General features: G+C 52.0%; 1 protein-coding gene across 1 annotated transcript; it reads left to right on the forward strand.

The window, feature by feature from the left end:
- The first annotated feature begins 432 nt into the window (after window positions 1-432).
- On the forward strand, window positions 433-20,354 carry FKBP6 (FKBP prolyl isomerase family member 6 (inactive)). The gene is made up of 8 exons (XM_051809618.1): window positions 433-574; window positions 1,884-1,973; window positions 2,532-2,734; window positions 3,838-3,957; window positions 4,944-5,138; window positions 5,393-5,502; window positions 9,013-9,094; window positions 19,965-20,354. The coding sequence occupies exons 2-7, from the start codon at window positions 1,958-1,960 to the stop codon at window positions 9,080-9,082; spliced, it is 714 nt and encodes a 237-aa protein (XP_051665578.1). The 5' UTR covers window positions 433-574; window positions 1,884-1,957; the 3' UTR covers window positions 9,083-9,094; window positions 19,965-20,354.
- The last annotated feature ends 3,573 nt before the right edge of the window (window positions 20,355-23,927 follow it).

Consider the following 23,927-nt stretch of genomic DNA (forward strand, 5'->3'; position numbering starts at 1 on the left):
TGTCCTTGGGTTTTTAGGGGTTTTGGGTCTTTTTCCTTTTTTTTTTTCTTTTTTTTTCTTTTTTTCTTGTTTTTTTTTTGGGGGGTTGGGGGTTTTTTATGTCTTTTTTGTTGTTCTTCGGAGGGGTTTTTTGTTCCAAGGAAATGGCGGCAATGGCGGCATTGAACTACACCTCCCAGCGTGCACCGCGACGCCCCGTGACGTTCCGCCTCCCATTGGCCCCGCCCCGCCCAGGGGCGTGTCCCTGAGCGCGTGTCTCTAAAGCGGGAGCGCCGGGCCGGGGCCGCTGCTCGGAGTGCGATTGGTCAGTGGCGCCGCCCTTGGCGGGCGGTGATTGGCGGAGCGCGCGGGGGCGTGGCCGCGGCCATGATGGCGGGCGAGGCGGGAGCTGGGCCCGGGGGAAGGTGGCGGCCGAGGGGTGACCGTGACCGGGACCGGGACCGGGACCCGGGACCGGCAGCAGCCCCGGCGCCCTCTCAGCCCTTGGAGGACCTGACTGGCAATGGGGGGGTGCGCAAGGAGCAGCTGCGCCCCGGCACCGGGCAGGTCGTGCCACCCTCCGCCTCCGTGGCAGGTACAGCCGGGCCTGGGGACCCGGAGCCTCCCGTGGGCCGCGAGAGGGTCACAGGGTGCCCAGAGAAGTTGTGGCTGCCCCACTCCTGGAAGTGTCCAGGGACAAGCTGGACGGGGCTTAGGGCACCCTGGGCTCGTGGGAGGTGTCCGTGCCCATGGCAGTGATGGGATGATCTCATTCTCCGTGGTCTTTGATGTCCCTTCCAACCCGAGCCGTTCCATCATTCCCGCAGCTCCCCGGGGCTCTGTGTCCCCCTCCTGGTGCCGGGTCCTGCCTGAGCTCAGCCTGGCCACCCCAGGGGGTTAATTGTGGTGCTCAGCAGCACCGTGGTGGTGCCCGAAGTCATGGGTACATCAGGCCCCTGAGCAGCTTTTAAATAGCACTTAATAAGTTTAGTCTGCGTTCACCAGGACTAAAAGCTTAAACTCCTTGGCAGTGTGAGCTGGAGTGAGGGTGTGGTGCCCATCCGTGTGCCCTGTGCCTCAGTGCCAGGTTTGGTCGGGGTGGCAGGGCCAGGGGAAGGTGCTGGGGGAGACAAAGAGGGCAGAGCCTGTTGTGGAAGAGCCCCAAGCCTGTTATGTTGAGGTGCTGGTGGCTGGCAAAGACCAGAACAGGCACTTCAAAGTCTTTCTGTTTTGGAGACTGTCTGTTCTCCTTATCAGTGTTTTAGCACTTGGGATACCCTGTGTAACTTCTTGTGGCTGACAGATTAAAGGAAAGGGCATCTTGACCTTGAGGAAAGCAAGATTTCCAGGGCCCACCTGTGCTCACAGAGAAGTTTGAGGCTGGAATTGGTTCCTGAAGTGGTTTCAGGGCTGGTGCTGGATCAGGGAACACCCATTACAGTGTGTTTTCTAACTGAGGAGACCTGGAGTCACAGATTCACAGCTTGGAGGGTATGTTTTCCCCTTTGTTCCTCTCTCTCCAGGTCTCCAGCTTTGGTTAGGGAATGCTTTGTTGAGTATTTCTGCAGATAACCGAGGCATTTTAATTTGCTCAGCTGAAGTTTCCAATTCTTAAAAGCACAAAAATCACATCTCTTAATTAGCTCAGGAGTGTTAAGCAGCTGCTTTGTCTGGGGATGTTGTTAAAACACACAACACCACTGGGCTGCTTGGGTGGCACCAGGTTTTTGGTGTAGAACACAAGGGTTTGTGCTGCCTCTGCTGTTCCACACCAGAAGGAAAAAAGAGAAGCAGGAAAAAAGTGTGTTGCAAATCCAACCCTGAGTGTGCTCCTGATGTTGCTGTCACTGGATGTGAAACCAAACTCTTGCTTTTCTCTTCTCCCCACTCCTCCCTTTGCACAGTGAAGTACTCTGGGTACCTGGGAAACTGGAATAACCCCTTCTGTTCCTATGGGCACGGCAAGTATCCAAAGCTGATGAAACTTGGAAGAGGTAGGTTTGAGCCACAAAGTTGGTCCTGGGGCTCAGGGTTGTGTTGAGACATTTTGGGGCTCAGGATTGTATTGAGACCTTTTGGGGCTTGGGGTTGTGTTGAGACATTTCAATTCAAGTGCTATTTGGTGTCTCTAGGTTGTTTGAAACCTTAAAAAGTTGTCAGTGGAGCCCAAAATCCCCGTGGTTCAGATGGGAGGGGGAATGTGCACCTGCAACCCTCTGCCCAGGAGGGGCAGGGAGGTGTTTCCCACCTGTTTGAAATCACCAGAGAGGAGATGCTGTTCTTTTCCAGGCTGGATGGGGCTTGGAGCACCCTGGCCTAGTAGGAGCTGTCCCTGCTCATGGCAGGGGTTGGGCTGGATGATCTCTAAGGTCCCAGACCACCCTGGATCTGTGATACCTTGTGCTCGGCCCCTCAGCCTGATAACCCCCCGCGGAGCCGCTGAGGAGCTCCCAAGGAGTTCTTTCCTCCAGGCTTTGGGAAAACTCACTGCTTGGCGTGTGAGGGGGGTCGGTGGCCCTGAGCCTCACCCCTGGCACCCCTGGTTGTGGCAGACATCACGCTGTGGGGGCTGGAGCTGGGGCTGATGTCCATGGCCCGGGGCGAGGTGGCGCGGTTCTGGTTCAGCCCCCGGTACGCGTACGGCCCGCGGGGCTGCCCCCCACACATCCCCCCGGACACCACCGTGCTCTTCCACGTCGAGCTGCTGGACTTCATCGACTCGGAGGAGTGTGACCTGTTCTTCGAGCTGAGCGACGTGAGTCTCCTGAGTAAGGTTTGGGAACGACACACGGGGCGGGGGTCCTTGTCCTGCCTTGTCCGTGTCCTGCCCTGTGCTTTTCATGGCTCGTGGTTGTGTTTGAGGGGAATGGAAAAAAACATCCAGAGTCCCTGCCCTTTGTGTCCCTCCCGGTGCGGGTGCTGCCTTTGTTTGCTCCTCTGGGCTGGAAGGAGTCGGTGGAACTGCTCCTGGTTATTTTTAGCTTTACCAGAAACCTCATGTTTACAACTAGAGGGCACCAGCTTCCAGGAATTCCTCTAAGGAGCAGGAAGGAGCCGTCTGTAACAATCCTGCTCAGTCCCAGTGCCCCCTCCACCCCCCACCCTTTTGTCCCGGCCTCTTGGCTGCTCTCCCAAGTGCTCCTTCCCTGTTCTTTCCTCCCCGGTGAGTTACGGTGTTATTGTTAATTCCCCTTTTCATGTCAAGGGCTTTGGGCTGTGGTTGTGGGTCAGTGAGTGGGGGCAGAGGCTGATTGGGGAGCCTCTCCTGCCCCTCTCCTGCCCCCAGCACAGGCTGATTTTTTCCCCCACAGCCCTGTGAGGAAACCACACTCCCTCCTTGCCCACCCTTTCTGGCTGACTGACCTCTCTCTGTGTGCTGGTTCCAACTTGCAGACCCAGGACAAAACCTGTCCCTCCATTTTTATCTTTTTTATGATTCCTGGGTCTTTTTTTTTTTTTTTTTTTGCTGGTTGGTGTCTCTTGGGGGGGGTGTCAGGCCGTCCCAGAGCTGCCCTGAGAGCAATTGGAGCAACAGAGCCTTTCAAGCAGCTTTGTGCCAGTGACAGCATTTGTATTAACTCAGCTGTGTGCTGAGAGAGTTGGGCAGGATTTAAGGACACATTCCTGCTTTTTTCAGCCCTACTGTGGGCCTGGGGAGCTTCCTGACCTCTTCATCAGGAATTACCAGCACAAAAAGTTTCAGCCTGACTGGGGAGATGCCACATGGTGATGGCCTGGCCTTGGCAAGGGCCTGGCTGCTGCTTTGTGAATAAGAGGGGGCTGTGCAGGGCTGTCCTGTCTGGGCTCTGTGCTTGTTTCCTTTTGTATGAGCTGAAATTCAGGTATTTCTTTCCCCAGGCACAGAAGGACACGTTTCCTCTAGAAAAGGTGTTGAAAGTGGCGGCCACGGAGAAAGAGTTTGGCAACTACTTCTTCCATAAGCAGAACTTTGGGGTTGCCAAGCACAGATACAAAAGGGTATGGAGCCAGGAAAAGGCGGGATGTGCTTTGGGAAAAGCTGTGGAAGCAGGGATTGTTGTTAGCTCACCACAGCAGGTACAGGTTAGAGAGCAAATAACTTCATTGTCTCTTCCAGGCATAGTTTGGTATCGAAGAACAGGGCTTGGACACCTGGTTTTGTGGAGGCAGCTGTGGTGAATGAGGGAATAGAGTCACAGAATCCTTAGGGTTGGGAAAGCCCTTTGAGATCGACTCCAACCGTCCCCCAGCACTGCCAAGGCCACCACTAACCCGTGTCCCCAAGTGCCACATCCACATATCTGTTAAATCTCTCCAGGGATGGGGACTCCACCACTGCTCTGGACAGCTGTGCCAGGGCTGGACAACCCTTTCCATGAAGAAATTTTCCCTAAAATCCAACCTAAACCTCTCCTGCAGTTGCCTCCTGCAACTTGAGGCCTTTTCCTCTTGTTCTGCCCCTTGTTCCCTGGGAGCAGAGCCCAACTCCCCTGGTTCCACTCTCCTGTCAGGGAGTTGGAGAGAGTGAGAAAGTTCCCCCTGAGCCTCCTTTTCTCCAGGCTGAGCCCCCCAGCTCCCTCTCCAGGCATGGAAATGCTCAGTTATTCCCAAACTGGAATGCATCTGCCACAGTTCCAGAGGTGGTAAAGATTCAGTTGCTTTTCCCTGCTATTTTTGAAACAAAATTAATTTAACTTGCCTTTGTCCCTGTAACATTTCTCTTCCATGTTTGTCCTTAAAATCTGAGTCCTGGATGTAATTTTCTTTTCATTCTGCTGCTTTCAAGTTCCTTGATCAGCTCCTAAACCCGTGGCCACGTGGCTGAGCTGAGAATGCCACGTGCTATTTACAGTTCTGATTGTTATTACTTTTAGCTGACTGAGGTGAGCAGAAACAGGGGTGTTGCTGTTGGATGAGGTGGATCCCTCACTTTCCAGCAGGGATTTGTTGTGCACTGGTTGTTTTTTTCCCGCCTCTCTGCTCAGGCTCTCTCCATCCTGGATCGCAGCTGTTCCAGCGAGGCCGAGCGGAGCCAGATCAACACTTCCAAGGTGCCTCTGCTCCTGAACCTCTCCCTCACTTACCTGAAACTGGAATGTCCTGAGCGAGCTCTGAAATACGGGAAGAAGGCCTTGGAGATGGACCAGGGAAATGTCAAAGCCCTGTTCAGGTGTGGCCAGGTGGGCACAAAGAAATCCTTCTGGTTTTATCATCCCAGAACCCCCTGGCCTGGCTGTGGAGGGAACCCCTGGATTCTGCAGCAGTCGAGGTGGTTTGGCTGCACCTGCCCCTTCCCTCTGGGAGTCTGTCACCTGGAGCTTCTCCTGGGGGATTCCTGAGCTACCTGGCTCTGTCTCAGGAATGTTTGTTGTTGAGTCCTGAAGAAGGGCAGTGAGTCTGTATTTACCTTGCAATGCACCCATCTTCTTCCCAGGCTTGTCTCTGCATGAGGGAATACAACAAATCCCGGGATTTCCTGACTAGAGCCCAGCAAATCCAGCCCTTCAACCGTGATATCAACAACGAGCTGAAGAAGTGGGCAAGGTGAGAGCCCTCCTTTCTATCCCTGGAGGGCTTAGATGGGCTGGAACACCCATTCCAAAACATTTAAACTGTTAAAAAAAAAAACAAACCAAACACCAAACTATTGGGTTAGTGAGTGACTTGGGAAAAGGCAGGTGGGGAAAACTGCTTGAAAACATTTTTGAGGCACAGCAGCTGCAGGTGAGGAGCTGGGAACAACCACCCTTTCCATACAGTTGGTTTGGTGGGATGGGAGCAGGTAAGGATGAGGACAGGGATGTGGGGGCTGCCAAAATGCCTCAAACCCAGTGAATTTAGCTCAGTTGGTTAGAGCTTGGTGCTAATAATGCCAAGGTTGTGGGTTCAGTGTCTGGAGGGGCCAGTCAGTGAAGAGTTGGACTTGAAGATCATTATGGGTCCCTTCCAACTGGGAATATTCTGTGGCTCTGTGAAATGCAGTTGGCTGGACCTCCAGCTGATCATGTCCTGGATTAATAAGTATGATTTTGATTCCCTTTAAGACGTGTTGGTTAATCACAGCAGCTTTTCTGCACTGCAAGTGCTTCAGTGCACAATGCTACAAATACTGCTGTTTGTTAAAAGTGAATTTCTTGCTGGTTTAGAGGTAATAACTGAGCAGCCCTGAAGGCAAACTCTGCCTTCACCCTCAGGCTGAGTACAGGACAACCCTGCCAGCTTTAGTCATGGCCCAGCCCCACCAAAACATGAGTAATGCTTGTCTCTGCCCTCATTCTGCTCTTCCTTTGAAACTGCCAGAAGCACCAACTAGTTCCCAAAAGTATGTGCTGTCCTGGCACTGTTCACAGGGGCAGGAGTGATGCCATGCCCAGCTCCAGAGCTCACAAAGCAGCCTTGGAATATGAACCCCCTTTTGTGTGTCGCTGCCAGGCACTTGCAGAAAGGTTTGTAGGCAGCAACAACATCTAAAAAGAGTGGCTGGTGCTGCTGGAAAAGCCAGTCTGGAGGGCTGAGTGCCTTCTCCAGGGAATGTTCTGGTGCAGAGCTGTTCTGTCACATCAGTGTCCTGTGTATCCACATCATCTTTGACAGTCTGTGATGACACCAAGTCTTCAAACTTGTTCTGTTACTTCTGAAGCACAAAGAGCTCGAAGGCAGGATTAGCCGTTGGTGTGGAAATCTGAAATAAAGCCCTTGTATTCATGCAGGTCTCCCTCTGGGTGTGGAGCTCCCAGTCTGTGAGGTGAGGGCAGGGAGTTCTGCACTAGATCTGGCTGCTCTTGGAGGTTGGGTCGTGTTCAGGGCTGGAAGGCCTCATTCTAGAAGCCTCTTGTGTTCCCTTAGGTTTGTTTGAAATATGTTGGCAGGTAAAAGAGGAATCTTGCTGACAGTGTTGAGGTGGTGCTGCCAGGAAGCAGCAAGGCATTTGTGCCTCTGTCTGCTCCAGCTCTGGAGAGAGCAGCACCTACAGCCAAAGGTGTGTCAGAGCTGAGTGTGCATTAAACCACTGTTGTCCTGCAGTTCCTGCTTCAGTGCCTGGTAAAATTGGTGTATTTTTTTGTTTTTAACCATAGAATGGGTTGGGTTGGGTGGGACCTTAAAGCTCATCCAGTCCTACCCTCTGCCACGGGCAGGGACACCTTCCACTAGCCCAGGTTGCTCCAAACCCCATCCAGCCTGGCCTTGGACACTTCCAGGGATCCAGGGGCAGCCACAGCTTCTCTGTCCAACCTGTGCCAGGGCCTCCCCACCCTCACAGCCAAGAATTCCTTCCCAACATCCCATCCAACCCTGCCCTCTGGCAGTGGGAAGCCATTCCCTGTGTCCTGTCCCTCCATCCCTTGTCCCAAGTCCCTCTCCAGCTCTCCTGGAGCCCCTTTAGGCCCTGGAAGGGGCTCTCAGGTCTCCCTGGAGCCTTCTCTTCTCCAGGTGAACACCCCCAGTTCTCCCAGGCTGGCTCCAAGCAGAGAGGCTTCAGCTCTTGTGTGGCCTCCTCTGGACTTGCTCCAGCAGGTTCAAGTCCTTCCTGTGCTCAGGACCCCAGAGCTGGAGGCATCTCTGCAGGTGGGATCTTTTACCACTGGCAAAGAGTGGAATTAGTAAGAAATAGATGAAGCCAGTGTTAATTGGGTGTTGTTAATGAGGCCTTACCTCAAGCTCCATCTGGAATGTTGCCTTTGCCTGAGAAAACTTGCAGTGTGATCTGGCAAATGCTTCAGAAATTGGAGTATGGATCAAAATCCTGTTTTTAGAGGCTTTTCACTTCCTCACTGGGTACATTTATCTTCTGCTAAGAGGAATGTCATGTTAATCAGCAGCTCCCTTTTGCTGTCTGAAACAAAGCTTTGGAAAGCATCTGTTTACCAGCTGAACCAAGTTCTTGGCAAAATTCACTTCACTGGAGAAAAGGCAGAATCCAGGGTGAGGGGCATGTGGAATGTGTGCCTGGTACCAGCTGTGGTGGTCTTGGTGCAAATTCTGCTGCTGGATTTGGGAATTCTGTTGGAAGGTTTGTGTTGCATCAAATCTGGGGTGAAATGGGGCCGTTCCAATGTCTGGCATGAATCTGCCCCTCCAAACAAGGGGCTCTTGGATTTCCTGCTGTGGCTGGTGTGGGAATGTGCCATCCACAGATGGGCATCCATGATCTGCTCAGCCACCCCTGTCTTAGCCTTACCAGGAGAGATTTGCTGTGCTGGGATTTCACTTCACCAAACCTTCTGAGGGCTCTGGGCCCAGAGGTGCTGAGGGCAGGGCTGGGAGAGCTGGAGCCACCCTGGGGCTGGTTCTGCCCTGTTGCACAAAAACCTTTGCTTTTGGCCTTATATGGCAGCAGATGCAGGAAAACTGACCCCGTGGGCAGCCACTGCTCCCTGGGACAGCTCCCAAACTGAGTCACCCTGTGGCTCAGGGATTCCTCACCAGTGAGGTGAGAGCACAGGGAGCAGAGGATGCTGTGCCTGGATAAGCAGGGATTCAAATGGAGCAGGCTGGGAAGCTTCTGCTTTTTTGAAGTGAGAACAGAGGAGGGAACATCTGCCTTGTCATCCACTTAGTCCTGACACAAATCCCTGCTGTCCCCTGCCCATCCTGTGTCCATGGTGGATATCCTGGTGTAGGGCACTCAGACAATGTCTCCTGGGTGCTGAAGGAGCTCCTGCAGGGAGACACAAAACTATCCCACAGCACACAGGTGGGGTTCCTCTGCACTGTCCCACACTTCCAAAACTGGTGTAGAAATCATCTGGCTCCCAAAAGGCAAATAAATGATTTAAGTTGGATTAGAAAGCTACACCTCTACCTCAGTTGGCTTGGTCCAGTAAAGCAGATACCCAAGATCTGAGGAGGAGGCACAACGTTTCCAGCTCTTCTTCCCTGACGTGGCAGAGAGAAGGACTTGGATGAGCTGTGTCTGTGCTGCAAACACACTGTTACATCAGGCTAATTTATTTATGTAGAAAAGTAATATTCTACAGAAAAAATGAGCTCTGTTTTTGGGTTGTGGCCCTGGCAGTCCCCAGCCCCTGATGCCATCCTGTCTCTGCTCTGCAGGTGCTACCAGGAGTACGTGGAAACGGAGAAGGACATGTGCTGCAGAATGTTTGACAGCTCTTGTGGCTGAGCAGGAATCAAGGTAACCAGGCTGTGGGGAAAAAAAAGGCTGAGCTCTCCCAAACCTCTGTGCTGTGTTCTCAGGTGGGGAACCTGCTTCTCTTCTGCGTGGGAGGGTTTTGGAGGCAAAGTGGAAGGTGAAGGGCGGGATGGTGGAGTGTTGCTGCATCATCAGCTCGGGGAATTTTTCCTGGGACAGGGACCTGGAACTGCCAGGAGTTGAGTAAGTTTGGTTTGTTGTTTCCTGTGCTGCTTATCCCAGCTATTCCTGCTCAGAGCCAGGGGGAGGAATAGCTCTGTAGTCTTATTTCTCTGCCAATTAAAAGAAACAAAAAAAAAAAAACTTGTTCCTGTCAAACTTAAGAATTGGATTTCCTCCTCCCCTCCAGCTCTCCTGTCTGGAGCTGTTGGAATGCCTCACTTCAGAAAAATCTAAATATTTTATTTCTGGTTTGTTTTTTTTTGTTTTGTTTTTTGGAGTTTTTTTAAATATTAAAAAACCTGTTTGGAGAAAAAATTTCAAATGGCTGTTTTGGACTCTTTAAAGCCTTAAATCTTCCAGCAAAATTGACGGGTTTATAAATGCACAAAGGCTCTTTGATCATTTTTTTTTCCTTTTTTTGTCAAAACCTTCAGGGGGGTACAAGGGGGGGGAGTGGAAATCTTTGCTGGTCTCTTGCTTTGGGGTAAACCCAAGGGAAGGAGCTGTGGAAAATGACAGCAGCCTTCTGTCAGGAAGCATCCCCAGCTCGGGGCCGTCACTTTGCTGCTGTTTTCTCTCTCTCCTGAAGCACAGGCAGCACCTCCTTGCTTGCAGAAAATGAATATTGGCAGCCTTTCCATCAGTGCAGTGGTGTTTTTTAAGCTTGGCTCTTTTGTCTGTGCTTGTGAGGGAGTTAAGGCAGTGTTCGAGGAAGAGGTTGGGTCCTAAAAGAACACAACCCTCTCCTGGCTGGATGTGCCTCTTTGTGTAACCTCTGCCCTTCCTGCTGCCCCTGTGCCTTGGGCCAAGCTGAGTGTGTGGCCTCAGAGCACAAATCCTTCTGCCCTGGCTGTGGGATGACACTGGTGACACCTGTCACAGGTACCTGCCCCAAGAAAGGAGCTCTGAAAGGGGATTTAAGACTGACGAGGTCTTGTGCGGGAAATCTGTGGCTCTGGGCTTGGCAAGAGGCTCTGCTTCTCCACTTGCTGAAGTCCAGTTTGGAAGCCTCTGTAGGACCTTGGGTCTCATTCCTGGTGGTGCCTGACCTGGGAAACTTTTTGTGTGGCTCTGGGCATCAGCTTGGCCCTGCTTTGTGGTGGGAGTCTGAGGGATTGTGGTGATCTGGGGCACCACACGGGTCCTCCCCTGGGAAGGTTCTGTGGCCTCTTGTTTCCCAGAAAGTGGCTTGTGAAGGTACTGATTTCCACAGAGCTGGTGGAAGTAAACCAGTGGATTTGGTTAGGGGAGACTGAGAAGTACAAAGGGAAAGGGAAAAGGAGACACTTCTATAGGGCTGAGCTTAAGGATTGGGCTGAACTCATCAGCCAGAGTTTATCCACTGACCCCAGTGTGTGGAGTTCTCCCACCTTACACAGCTTGGAAGTTGATTTTAGTTGCAGCATTAAAAATAGACCAAGTCTCCAGACAAACATAAATCACCAAGACCTAAACAGGATTCTACTGTTCATTCATGGCAAGAGAAGTCCCTTTGCTGGAGGAGGTTCCTGCAGGGCCTTTGAGCTGGAGGTTGGGCTGCTGCTCTAAAACCTCATTACACATTCAGAGAGGAGCAAAGCAGTTCCAGCAGGAGCTCCTACTCCCTGTCAAAGACACTGGGAATTAGTCAGGGTGGAAGCAGAACGTTCTTTAGTGTTTTCTGACAGCCTTGTACCAGTTTAGGGCACAAGCTGTACTGGGGCAGTCTGACTCCATCCCTTCTGTGTAAGGCACTGAGTGAGGAGATGGCCTGGGAGTGCCATGGTTGATGATCCAGTGGAATCATAACAACTGTGGAAAACTTTCCTGCATACCAGCTGGCAGGTGCTTGTGGAGCACTGAGCTGACCCATGGTCCAGCTCCCAAATGTCTTGGAGCTGTAGCTGTGGCTTTTCCTCCCTCCTGGAACACTGCTGCATCCCTCCCCTGCCTCAGAGCTCCTTCCTGGGTGCTGTGCCTTTGGGGAGTCCTGCTCTGCTGCAGGGACAAGGTTCATTCCTCTGCACTGGATAACCCAGGGCTGTGTTGTATGTTTTGTACAACTGCACCCAAACCTGGGCACACCTGAGCATCCTCCTCCTGCCCAGTGTCTTTGCAAGGGATTTTGCGGTGATAGGATGAGGGAGAATGGTTTTAAGCTGAAAGAGGGGAGATTTAGGTCGACTATTAGGAAGAAATCCTTCCCTGGGAGGGTGGGGAGGCCCTGGCACAGGTTGCCCAGAGAAGTTGTGGCTGCCCCATCCCTGTAAGTGTCCAAGGCCAGGTTGGACAGGGCTTGGAGCAACCTGGGACAGTGGAAGGTGTCCCTGCCCATGGAGCAATATGATCTTTAAGGTTCCTTCCAAACCAGAGCATTCCATCATTTCTGTGTCCTTCTCCCTGTAGAACCCAGTTCCTCAAATTGCTACAAACATCATCTTGCTCAGAACACAGTTTTCACCTTTTTAATGCAGTTTGTGGTCAAAATAGATCTTTTCTTTGGTGAAGTGCAAGGCTGCTCATGGTACTTTCTGGGGGAATTCAGGAATACTCAGAGGGAAAAACAGAGGCACAAACACTTTCTTAAATCCATCCTGCTGCAGTTCCTTGGAAATGTCTTGTGTCTCCTGCTTGTCCCTCTCTGGGTTTGGGGTATTTACCTGCCTCTGTCCCCTCTGTGTGGTGCAGGTGTGTCAAGCCCAGTTTCCTGGGATGTGCAGAGCTGGAAGTCCTCATCGGTGTCCCCAAAGCTGCAGGATGGTGGGCTGAGGCCTGCTGGCTTATGGGAGCTTTTGGTGGTTGTTTGAAAGACCCAGTAGTAAAAAAAAAAAAAAGGAATTTGTCATCACTGTGTTACTCTGGTCCTTCATTGTAAGAGATCTAAATCATGAGGAGTGGGGACAAATTCCTTAGGAATGTCTGGGTTCTAGTAGAGGGTCCTTGGTGATACTTTTGTCCCAGAAAGATGAGCATTTGAGCTTTTTTTTTTTTCATTATAAGTGAGCCTAAGTTGAAAACTTGTCTCTAATGTGCACCTCAACTCAGTACACAGGAGAAGTGGTCCCAGGAGTTGGGAGCACAGGGGGAAATGTTCCAGTGCAAACAAACAGGGCTGAAATTATGGCAGGAAACAGTAACTCTGAGGTCAAACTTGTGATTGCCATGAATAGCAAGTCCTACCAATTCTGAAGGCATTAATGGGTGAGAATTGGCTGTAGAACTGGGGCTGTGTCACCAGGTAGAAGTGACTATAATTGGGTTTAAAATCAGCAGCAGTTGCCAGTTAAACTGACCTAATAAGCTGAAAGAGACTTGCAAATAAACGGAGTCTGTGCATAAAACAAAGTCCTGCCTTGGGAAAGCTCCAGACTTGGAGTAAACAGCAACTTGCTCCTTCCCCTCCTGCTCTGGTTGTTCCTGGCATCTGAAATGTGCCTCCTGCTGATCCTGTCCCTCCCCACTGCTGAGCAACACAGAACCAGCAATTCACTGCTCCTTTAGAATATGCAAATTCCTGTCCCACAGAGGTGTCCTGTGCTGCAAAGGAAATTGTTAAATCTCTGCTTTCTGCTGAGCCTGGCTGGGCGAGGGGGAAGGCTTGAAGGAGGACTTAATTAAGCATTCTCCTTGTTAAGCAGAGGAAGGAGAAAAGCTTTTAATGAGGTGGTTGGGTTGGGGTTTTTTGTTTTCCCTCCAGCTCTCTCCTCTTCTAGCATCTTGCCTTTTTTTTTTTTTTTTTTTTTTTTTTTTTTGCCAGAGTTGTTCTGCAGTTCCTTCCTGCAGCAGTACCTGTAGTATCTCTGGTAGGATCTTGGGCTCTGGAAACTCTGGAGAGAGGACTGCAGGACCTGGTTTTAGGGATGCCCTGACATGCTTTCCCAGTGGGTGTACTGGACATGGGCCTGGATGCACTAGGGGGGGGTTTTCCAGACTGAGAGATCTGGCTGGGGCTTAGAAGCCAAAATAGGATGTGAAAGGGAAAAGAGGGAGATCTGTGCAATATCTCAGTGTCCTACAGTGTCCATCTTCCAGCCTCATCCAAGGACTGCCTTGGGGCCCTGGGCTGTCCTCTCTGACTTAGGAAGTGCCTAAAGCCTGGGATTCCCCCTTTGTGCTCAAACACAAAGCTGCCAGGTGAGGCAGGAGCAGATCCCTGGCTGCATCTCTGACAGGAGGGGGGAGCCAGGTGGGGGTCGGGCTCTGCTCCCAGGGATCAAGGGACAGGACCAGAGGAAATGGCCTCAAGCTGTGCCAGGGTAGGTTTAGGTTGGATATCAGGGAAAACTTCTCAGTGGGAAGGGTTGTAAAGCATTGGAGTAGCCTGCCCAGAGCAGTGGTGGAGTCACCATCCCTGGAAGTGTACAGAAAACACGTGGAAGTGGCACTTAGGACGTGGTTTAGTGGTGAACAAGGTGGTGCTGCACTGATGGTTGGACTTGATGCTCTCAGAGGGCTTTTCCAACTTTCTGTGAGTCTTGTTTTCCCCCAGCTCCTGCCTGAGGCCACCTGGCCCTGGGAAGGCCAGGCTGAGTCCCCAGGGAATACCCCTGTGTGGGGTTTTACTTCTCAGAGCCTTTGCCAGGAACTCTAATACAAAATATTCTGCTGTTACAAACCAGTAGAGCGTGAAGAAGGTCCTGGGCTCTTCTCATTCCCATGATAACTCCTGGTTTATCATGCAGGTGCAGTTTAAAGAGAATGGGTTATGTGTAAGATGGGAATTTCTTTATGAACTTTTAGCTTTGCAGGGCATTTAATCACTGGCCCTCACTTCCAGCAGCAAGGAAACACACAGTTATCCTAATTTTTTCTCTGAATCATAATTTTTAAAGCCTTCTTTCTCCACCCCTTCAGTGGTGCCCTGGCTGGGCACCAATCCTGCTGCTCTGGAATCTCCAGGTGTTCTCTCTGAACTAGCAGAAGAGATGCTTTTGTCCTATCTATTTCTCTTAGTTTTAAATCCAGGGATTTTAAATGTCCATGGAAACTTTTATTGACCTGACACCCTTCAGGGGAGATGCTCTCCTGGTTACAAGAGGGTGCTGTGCTGGTCAGAGTCTTAAACCTGCCAGCTCTGTGCTCCAGCAAAGTGAGCAGGGAAACAGTGACAGGCTTGGGAAGAGCTTTAAATGCAGAGACAGCTGAGGTTAAATTAAATAAGTGCTGAGAGCCCTAAAAGTGTTCATTGTGGTTTTGGGAAATACTCCTCTGCTTCTCAGCTGCCAAGCACTGCATCCCAGTGCATGGAGTCAGTGAATCTCAGATTTTTTTTGTGTTGGAAAAGCCCTCTAAGGTCATCGAGTCCAACCCTTCCCCCAGCACTGCCAAGGCCACCACTGACCCACATCCCCAAGTGCCACATCCACGTCTGTCAAACTCCTCCAGGAACTGGGACTCCACCCCTGCCCTGGGCAGCTGTGCCAGGGCTGGACAAGCCATTCCATGAAGAAACTTTCCCCAGTATTCAACCTGACCCTCCCCTGGCACAGCTTGAAGCTGTTCCTTCTCCTCCTGTCCCTTGTTCCCTGGGAGCAGAGCCCGACCCCCCCCGGCTCCCCCCTCCTGTCAGGGACTTGCAGAGCCAGAAGGTCCCCCCTGAGCCTCCTTTTCTCCAGGCTGAGCCCCCCCAGCTCCCTCAGCCACTCTGGGTTGGGGTGTCCTTTCCATCAGCTGATGGACTGGGAGCTGCATCCCTGCTGGAACAGCCCCTGGGTGCTGAGGGTCGTGTCTGACACTGGAGCAGCAGCACTTTGCAAACAGGCCCTGTCTGTGTCTGTCACCACCAGGAGATCCCAACAAGGGCTTTGGATTTGGGGAACGTGCTTTTGGAAAGACTTCTTGCTTCAGATGCAGGGAGTGCCTTGGCACTGCTGAGAGCTGCTTTGCAGAGCTGGAGAGTTATTTCCAGTAAGGACAGACATGACCTTGATGTGCCTCCTGCACTGCCCACCCTGCTCTGTCGGGGCTGTTGATTCCATAGAATGCTGGGCATTATTGACCTGGGAGTTATCTGAGCTCTTCAAGGACTGGGAGCTGCCCTAAGGATCAGTGTCAGCCCTGACTTGCTGGGTGAAGTCCCTTCTGAGTCAGAAGTGTGTGTTGAAGAGTTCATCCCTTCTTTCACCTTCTCATAATTGTCCCTCTTGTGAGACCTCTTGCTCTCTGAAGAAGTGGTTTTTCTGCTTTATCTGGGTGCTGTTTGAAGGGGATTTGGGTTTTGGTGTTTTTGTTGTTTTTTTTTAGAAGTGCTTTGGAATGAGCTCTGCTTTCTGTTCTTCCTTTTTACATTAGGAATCCTTGTCCTATCCCAGATCTGAACAGACTTGACAGCTCCTCCTTCCATCACCTCAGGTTCAGGATGGCAGTGCATGTCATCAGCATTCAGGGCCTTTGGAGTTGAGACTTGTTAGAGATCTCTGGAGAATTGCTGCTGCCACTGAGCTGTCTGTCTGGCATACAGGCAGCGCTTGGAACTTGCTGTGGATCCTTTGCAGAGCTGAGGATCATGACAAATTGACTGGGGGGAAAAAAATGCTGAGAAAAAAGCATTTAAGAGGGCAGTGGGAGTTCATGTAGCTTGGCTCTAGACACTAGGAGCAGCACATCTGCTCCTTCCACCTTCCTCTGTGGATTTGGGCGCCTTAGATGGGGCATTTGGAGCCTGTGCCAGCCTTTGGATGTCTGGATGAGTGTCTGGGTGCTGTGTGCTCTGCAGGAACACCCACAACCACCTCGGCATTGAAGTGGCCACTTGAAGCACTCACAGCTGGACATCCCCAAACAGCACTTGGGGACAGGGGAGGGCAGGGCTGACTGCAGAGCCACTTCCTCAGAGAGCACATAAGTGGTCCCTAATTAGGGAATTCTCTCATGGCATACTCAGAGAAAGCCCCCAGGGATGGCAATGCCTTGTGTCCAGATAGAGCAGGACAGCCTGGAGCTGGAAATAGCTGTGGCTGTGCTGTGTCAGGGTGGATTGCCCAGACATGGAGTTGATCAGCTGCTGAGAGCACCCTGGTGCTTCTGGGCTTTCTTCTTGGCACTCTGCAGCCTGTCACTAGCCTCTTGTGGGCTCCATGAGATTGCTTCCCTCCTGGCTGTGGTGGTTTTTCTCCAGGCTGTCATTCCAGAGTGGCAGTGTCTGTGGGGCTGGGCAGGGTCTGAGTGAAGAGCCCTTTTCAGATGGTTGCTGTTCCCAGCAGGCTCATGTGGAGCTGTGGTGTTGGATGTGCTGGATCCTTCTGGCTACTTCCCTTCCTTTCTTCTCCATGCCCGTTGCAAATCCCGTTTAGATCCAACACAAGCATTGAAGAGAAGGTGCTCTGTCTCCCCTAAGAGACATGAGGAGGCTGCATTTCTCTGAATATCCTTTGAGGTCACTTTTCTGGGATATAAAAGCCTTCCAGGCTGCCCCCACCAACCTGATTTCTTGGATACTTCCCTTGAGGAACACTCTTCTCACTGAGGGGTTATCCCCGTGCAGTGCTGCTGGCAGCTGCTGCCTCGAGGTATGGGTGTAGCAAGGGCTGAACTGGCAGGAGAGGTGGTTTAAATGCACAACTCCAACTTTGCAGTTTCTTCCTGCTTCGATAAAAACTTTATCTGCTGTGTTTAGTGCTTCCCTGCAGCCCTGCTAGAGAATGGAGGCAGGAGAAGGGGGAGCTGGGAAAGATGCACCAACAGTTTTCTGTGCAAAAAAAAAGCAACTTAGACCAAATTGTAAAGCCTCAGTTAAACATTAACTGTTAATTATGGCTTTAATGCAGAGTAAAGGTGACTGTGGATATAAATGACCTATGACCTGGCATGTTGCTCACTGTGAATTGATGGTTGGCCTTGTCATTGCAAAGGAGGAATTAAAATAGCCGGGACCAACAGGCCTGTGTGTGAACTTCAAAGGCACCCTGTGCCTCGCTGAGTTGCTGCCAACCTGCTGTTAAGTGAAGGAAACAATCTTGGAGCAGGGTCCTGCCTGGATTGGGCTGTTCCCCTCCGTGCAGGAGCAGCAGAGGCTTTGAACCCCTTCCAGCTCCCGTGTCTGCAGGGCCCTGTGGTTCCCCTCCACTTCTCCTCTGATTGTGGAGCCATTAGGTGGAAATGAAAGAGATGAGCTGATCAAACACTCCCTGAAATGGCTTTAGGGTTTCAGTTTGAATATTTTTTTTAATTAGCTGCATGTAAAGACTTTATTACTTCAAATAGGAGCCACGAAACCCTCTCGGTTTGATCCTTTATTTTCCTGGTGCACACGAAGCATCAGTAGGTTTGTACCCAGTTAGACACCCCAAACCACAGCCAACAGCCAGTGGGAACATGCAGGGATCAGCTTTGAAGTATTCCTGTTGGGAACACCTGAAGGAAGTGCTGTGTGAGGATGGGATCAGACTGACAAGGAGCAGAGTGGAAGTCAGTCGCATTTTAGCAGGAGCAAGGATGCTTTAGTCTGACAACACACAGAACACTGTAGCACATCAAGGGTAAGGATTTTTTTTTTTCCCCCCACACTTCAAGCCTTTCTTTCCTTGTCCTGGCTGATAGAACTTCATGCTGTGAACTGGAGAAATGATTTAAGCATTTCTCTCTCTGATTCATTTTCAAAGAGAAGAGATCAGCTCAAGTGTCCTCCAGTCGTTTTCCGTCTTTAGAAACTTCCTCTCCCCCTTCTCCTGCTCAGGGGAGACATTGGAAAGTGCTGCCAGCCTGAACTGGCTCTGGGTATCCTGTATGTCAGGAACATCATGTACCCCTAGTTTTGGAAGGTTTGGCAGTAAAAGGAGCCTGTGAAATGAGGCTCTTGGTGGGTGTGGGTGAACCAGGATGGTGACTCTGCCTTGAATCCCAGTTTGTGCGAGGCTGGAAATCTTCACTCCTGTGCTTCTGGCAGCCTTGAAAGTTCCTCTACGCTTTTGTGCTTTTATTATCCCAAACTTTAAATTGGGGACAGCCCTAGAGAGAGGCACATTGTGCTGATTCAGGCTCAGTTTTCTGGCAGGGTGGCCCTTGAGTCATGGGTTCCGTGTGGCTCCGAGCACAGGGACTGACAATCCCGACAATCCCGGCTCCTCTTGGGGTCAGCGGAGGGAGATGAGTCACTGGGGTGAGCAGGAGGCTGGACTGGAGACTCCTGAATGTTCCTCACAGCCCTAATTATCCAGTGATCCTGTGGTGCCTTTCAAGGATGTACAATGAACGAGGTGTGGATTCTGAGCATCATGTGATGCTTCATCTTCTCGTCCTTCGCTCTGTAAAGCAGCAGTTTCCCTCACAATTCCTGGTTTCTTTGCCTCCTGGTTAGCAGCCTGTAAGCTGATATCCTCTAAGGGACAAGCTTCCTTATTTTGCTACCAGTAATTTGATTTCCATGTGCAGGCATGGCTGGTGCAGCTGGGCTGGCTGAGCCAGGGTGCTGGAAAAGTATAAAAATGGGTTTGGGCTCCTGGTATTCCTGAGCTGAGTCAGGCACCTCTTGGATGGGATCCTTTGACCCTCAGAGCTGCTGCAGGATACACAGAAGGGGTTATCCTGGGGAAAGGTTTCCAAGGATTTTCCTGATTTTTATCTGTTCAGTCTTTGCTGTTTATCCTGTGGGTGACAGAGGGACCAGGCTGATGTTTCCTCAGTGATTTGGTACCATTTTTACTGATAAATCAAGGAAGTACCCCCTGTATCATTATTTCTTCACTGGTACCTCAGAGGGGCCACTGGCAGCAACACCACAAGCAGCAGGATGTGACACCAGGCACAGGAGAAGGTGCTGGGTGTGAGGGCCAGGGAGGGGAAGGTCCTGGCTCTGCAGGAGCAGAGGGAAGGTGTGGCTGGGAGGGGCTTTGAAGGAGCAGGTGAGTTTTTGGCAGCGAGGTCAGTAGAGCCATTAGAAGGTGAGGCAGGAGAGCCAAGTCCTGATCAGTGACCCAAGAGGTTCCCCTTTGAAATTCAGAGCTGGGGAAGGAGGAATCACAGGGTAGAAACACACCTGGTTCTTATCCAGAGAAAGCTGATGCTGCACCAAGGTGCTGGTTTCCTTCTGAAAAAAGGAGGGAGGGATGGGGTGGGGGCTGAGATGAGAGAAATGGCTGGATATGGAATCTGCCATTTCTCCATGTGTGCCAGGGCTCCAGGACTGGTGAGGACCCAACTGTAAGTGGGAGCAATGGGTTGAGGGCAGGTAACAACACCCAAAGCACTGGGGATGCTCTGTGATCCATCCCAGGCCTCCCAGTGCTCCTGTCCTGCACCAGGAAGGAGCTGGGAGCAGGGAAACATGGGGAGAAATAACAGGAAAATGGAATGAGGAGAACAGGGAATCTTCTGGGAGACACAGGACTGTCTCCAAAGGCAAAGAGTGAGTATCCAGGCTTTGGTTTCCCAGAATAGAAGTGGAAAAGCACAAGTGATGGGAAGTGTGGATGCCCCTGTGCAGGAAAGGGGGTGGCCTGAAGAGTTCTCTGGGGCTTCCCTGAGCTGGGCTGGCCACTTTTGAGCTCTTGTCACTTAATACTCAGTTTTATCCAAGTCCTCCACGAGGAAGTTGAATGGATTTTATGGGGATTTCCCTGTGCCTGTTTCACCTCTGTTAATCCAGAGAATTCCAGGTGTTTCTTTCAGGGCCACTGGAGCTGTGCTGGTGACCACAGACCATTTAATTCTGAAATGGATTAAACTGTGCAGGTGATGTCTGGGAGACACTGACTGTGATGTTTTGTCATCCTAGGACCTTTCCAACTGCCCAGCCCTTGGACAGGAGGGAGGCCCACCTGGGGGCACGTGGAGATTCCAGCATCACGTTTTGGGAAAAGGAGCAGGAGCACTGTCTGCTTTGAGAGATGAAGGGAAAGTTCCCATTTTTGTACTACACAAACTGATTTTCATGAAGTTGGGTTTGTTTGCTGTGTTTTGAGACATTTTCCAGAAGAATTAAGTCCTGCTGTCAGAGAGAGGAAAGTGTTCCTTCTCTCTGCCCTGACATCCTACCTCCTGCAGGTTCCAGGCTGCTTTTAGGGAATCTGTAAGTGGGAGGAGGAGGCCGTGAAGTTTTGTATTTGCACAGGCTGTTCTTTAAAAACTTACGTTTGATATTTTTGTTCTGAGAAAATAAACCAACCTGAGCATTAAGGCTGTACCAGTTTATTGTGCAAGAGGGATTAATGCCTGAAAGGAGCTGGAATTTGGGAATGGGGTCTGGTTTGTTGCTGTAGAGCTGACTCCCTTTGTGGGCAACAGCGTGTTGTGCTCTTTGTTTTGGCTGGATGTTCCTGTGAGTGTTGGTGCTAAATTTAAAATTGCTGAAGAATGCCAGCTTTGTCCCCTGCACATCCTGTGACTCCTCCAGCTTCCCTGGAGTTGGGTTCTTTGGGAGCAAATTCCAGTGTGTGCTCATGTGGGGGTGAGGCTGGAACTGAATAAATGCAGAGCCAAAGATGCTCCAAGGGCTGGAGCCCCTCTGCTCTGGAGCCAGGCTGGGAGAGCTGGGGGTGTTCACCTGGAGAAGAGAAGGCTCTGGGGAAACCTTAGAGCTCCTTCCAGTCCCTAATGGGGCTCCAGGACAGCTGGAGAGGGACTTGGGACAAGAGACTGAGGGACAGGACAAGAGGCAATGGCTTCCCACTGCCAGAGGGCAGGGATAGATGGGATATTGGGAAGGAATGAGGGTGGTGAGGCCCTGGCATTGGTTGCCCAGAGAAACTGTGGCTGCCCCATCCCTGGAAGTGTCCCAGGCCAGGTTGGACGGGGCTTGGAGCAATCTGGGACAGTGGAAGGTGTCCCTGCCCATGGCAGGGGGTGGGACTGGATGAGCTTTAAGGTCCCTTCCAGCCCAAACCATTCTGGGATTCTGTGAATTCCACAGCAGGGGCTTCCCAGCTGTTCACCTGTCCCGGGTGCTCTTGTCTGTCCACTTGTCCCTGCTTTTTTCCGGGAGGGTCTAAAACCGATCCCCCCAGTCAGTCCCAGTTTACGCTGCCGAGCCCTTTCCCGGCCCGACACTAGATGGCAATGCCTCCTTCCCAATGCTTCTCCAAAGGCCGGTGATCGGGATTCCTTTCTGATGGGCTTTAAATCTGGATATTGGTGTTTTTCTGCACCAGTTATCCCGATAATTTTGCTTGGGAGCTGGTGCCTCTTCCCTAAAAGAAGTGGAGAAACTTTTCCTGGGATAAGACACAAACACAGAAGTTTTTCCAGCAGGAGCCAGTGCCTGTCGTGGAGCTCCCTGCCATGGGCTGTGCTGGCACTTCCCTGCCAGCCCTTGGGATGATCAAGTGTGGGCAGCTGGATCCATGAGTGGAAACTTGGCACATCCCTGTCCACCGATGACCTTGGAAAGGCAGCACCTCCTGCTCCCCACACTGGGGACCAAACCCAGCGGGGAAGGCGTTTCATCTGCTAAATCTGAACTGCAGGATTGCAGTGGGTGGTGTGGCTGCTGTGGCACACTGAGGAGCTTTCCAAGCCTCTGGAAGGTCTTCTCCAGTCCTGCTGCCAGTGGCAGAGAACAGCAGCCACTTCCCTGTCACTCAGCCCACGCTGGTGACTTGTATTTGATCCAAGGCCCCTCTCCAGGTTAACGGGCAGTTTGCTGCTATCTGACACTTCCCATGGTGAACTAGACCTTGCTGAAGTGCATTTTTCCACTTTTCCTTACCAAATTATGGCCAAAAATTACTTTCCTGAGCTTTATTTATTTAATTTTTATTTTGTTGTTATTGAAGGAAGAAATACAATCTTTCAGCCTCTGGGCAAAATCAAAGGTGTGTTTGGACCTGACTTGGCATTAAAACAGAAATACTTAAAGAGACAAAAATCTCTACAGAGAACCACACTTTCTGGTTGGTAGTCAAAAAACACAGGCTTGGAGAAGTTTCCTACTGGAATTTTTGATTTTGGCCAAAATGCCTCCCCTTTCCCCCCCTCCCATATCAAATACTTTTTGACAAACACCCTCAGTGTGTTCCCTGGAGAAGCTGCTCCGAAGGTTGGTCCCAGCTCAGCAGTGCTCTTGTATTTCCAGTTTGGGTTTATCAAATGTCAACCTCCAGCTCCAAGTTTGCTCAATTCCAGGATTATCTGATCTCAGGTGATGTTTTCCTGGTGTGGGTGTTTGCCCAGCCCTGAGGTGTTGTGTCCCCTCAACCCACTGATCTGGCTCCTTTGGGGCTGTGTGGGGTGTGAATCACAGCCCCTGTGTGTCACCTGTGGGTGCTCCTGTGTCACCTCTGCATCTCCCAGCCTGTTGTCCCCACACCACTGAGCCCCCAAGGACACGATGAGGGCAGTGAGACCCCACTCTGTGCCCATCCCCTCTGCTGGCAGCTGGCACAGAAACCCTGGGGAGCCTTGGTGGGTGTCCCTGTCCCCACCACAGCGTGGGCTGTGCTCTGCTGGGGACGAGGGTGGGCTGAGACCACTGGCAGGTAAGCAAAAGATGTGGGATGGCAGAGCTGAAGCTGGGCTGAGACATCCAGGGCACGTGGAACGGGGATGCTGGAAGGTGCCCCAGGTTGTGGCACCTCCTGTCTGGTCACAGGTCTCCTCCCTCAGCCTGGGGGTGCTGTGGTGGGAGATGCAGCTTCCACCCCTCCAAACCTTCCTGCCACGTGTGGGGATGTTGGTCCCATCAGCTTTGCCTGGGTGGGTGCTCAGCACCCTGTGCCAAGCCTGGAGCAATCCTGCTGATCCCAGGGGCCTGGAGGCTTGGGCACCCTCCCTCAGTCATCCCTGTGCTGCTGGCAGGGCAGAGGGGAGGCAGAACCAGTGGCTGCAAGCAGGGATTGAGGATCCCTGCGGTGCTGGAGCCCCTCAAGTCACTGGAAACCCCATTCCCCCAGGGTGAGAACAGGAACCAAGGACCCCCGTGGCACTGTAGCCCTCGGGCTGAGTCAGGAACTGAGGACCCCCATAGCACTGAAGCCCCTGTGCTGGCACAAGGACCAAGCACCCCATGGCACTGGATCCCCTTGAGTCACCAGTCACCTCGTTCTGCCAGGCAGGGACAGAGACCAAGGACCCCCATGGCACTGGAGCCCCTGAGTTGGGACAAGAACAGAGGACCCCCATGGCACTGGAGCCCCTCGAGTCACAGGGCACCCCTTATCCCTGGATCAGGACAGGGACCAAGGACCCCCTTGGCACTGGAGCCCCTGGGGGGGACAGGGACAAAGGGCCCCTGTGGTGCTGGAGCCCCTTGAGTCACCAGGCACCACATTCCCCTGGGTAGGGACAGGGACCAAGGACCCCCTTGGACAGGCACTGAGAACCCCCCTGGTGCTGAAGCCCCTCGGGCAGGTACCCCCGTTCCCCCGGGACAGCACCGGGGACTCCCTCACACCCCGTTATCCCGAGGGCCGGCTCTGGCAGTCCTCTGGCAGCCCCTCGGTGCCGCCGGCCCGGGCCGAGCCCCGCCGGGCACGGAACGCTCCGTGCTCCGCTCCCGGCCCCGCGTTTGTGTTGGCACCGGCCGGCGAGCGGGGCCGGTTTAATTGGCAGTTGTGTTTGTGGCCAGGGTGTTATGAAAAGGTTTTCTGTCTCCCTCTGTAAGTTCCCCTGAATATGTTTTCACTCTTAATATAATATTCACTTCATTATTAGCTGAAAGAGGCTCTTTTCAGAGAGGGGGTTTTTTCTCCCCCCCCCCTACTTCCAAAAATATATTAAACAGCCCCTTCATGCAGCGCTGCGC

Source organism: Manacus candei, unplaced genomic scaffold (assembly GCF_025592945.1).
Source record: "Manacus candei isolate 608988 ecotype Guabito, Panama unplaced genomic scaffold, ASM2559294v1 h1tg000076l, whole genome shotgun sequence".
Lineage (NCBI taxonomy): Eukaryota > Metazoa > Chordata > Aves > Passeriformes > Pipridae > Manacus > Manacus candei.

Coding starts and splice junctions, on each gene's coding strand:
- FKBP6 (XM_051809618.1), top strand. Junction 3,958..4,943: donor CCAAGCACAGATACAAAAGG/GTATGGAGCCAG, acceptor CTCTCTGCTCAG/GCTCTCTCCATCCTGGATCG. Junction 5,139..5,392: donor CCCTGTTCAGGTGTGGCCAG/GTGGGCACAAAG, acceptor TCTTCTTCCCAG/GCTTGTCTCTGCATGAGGGA.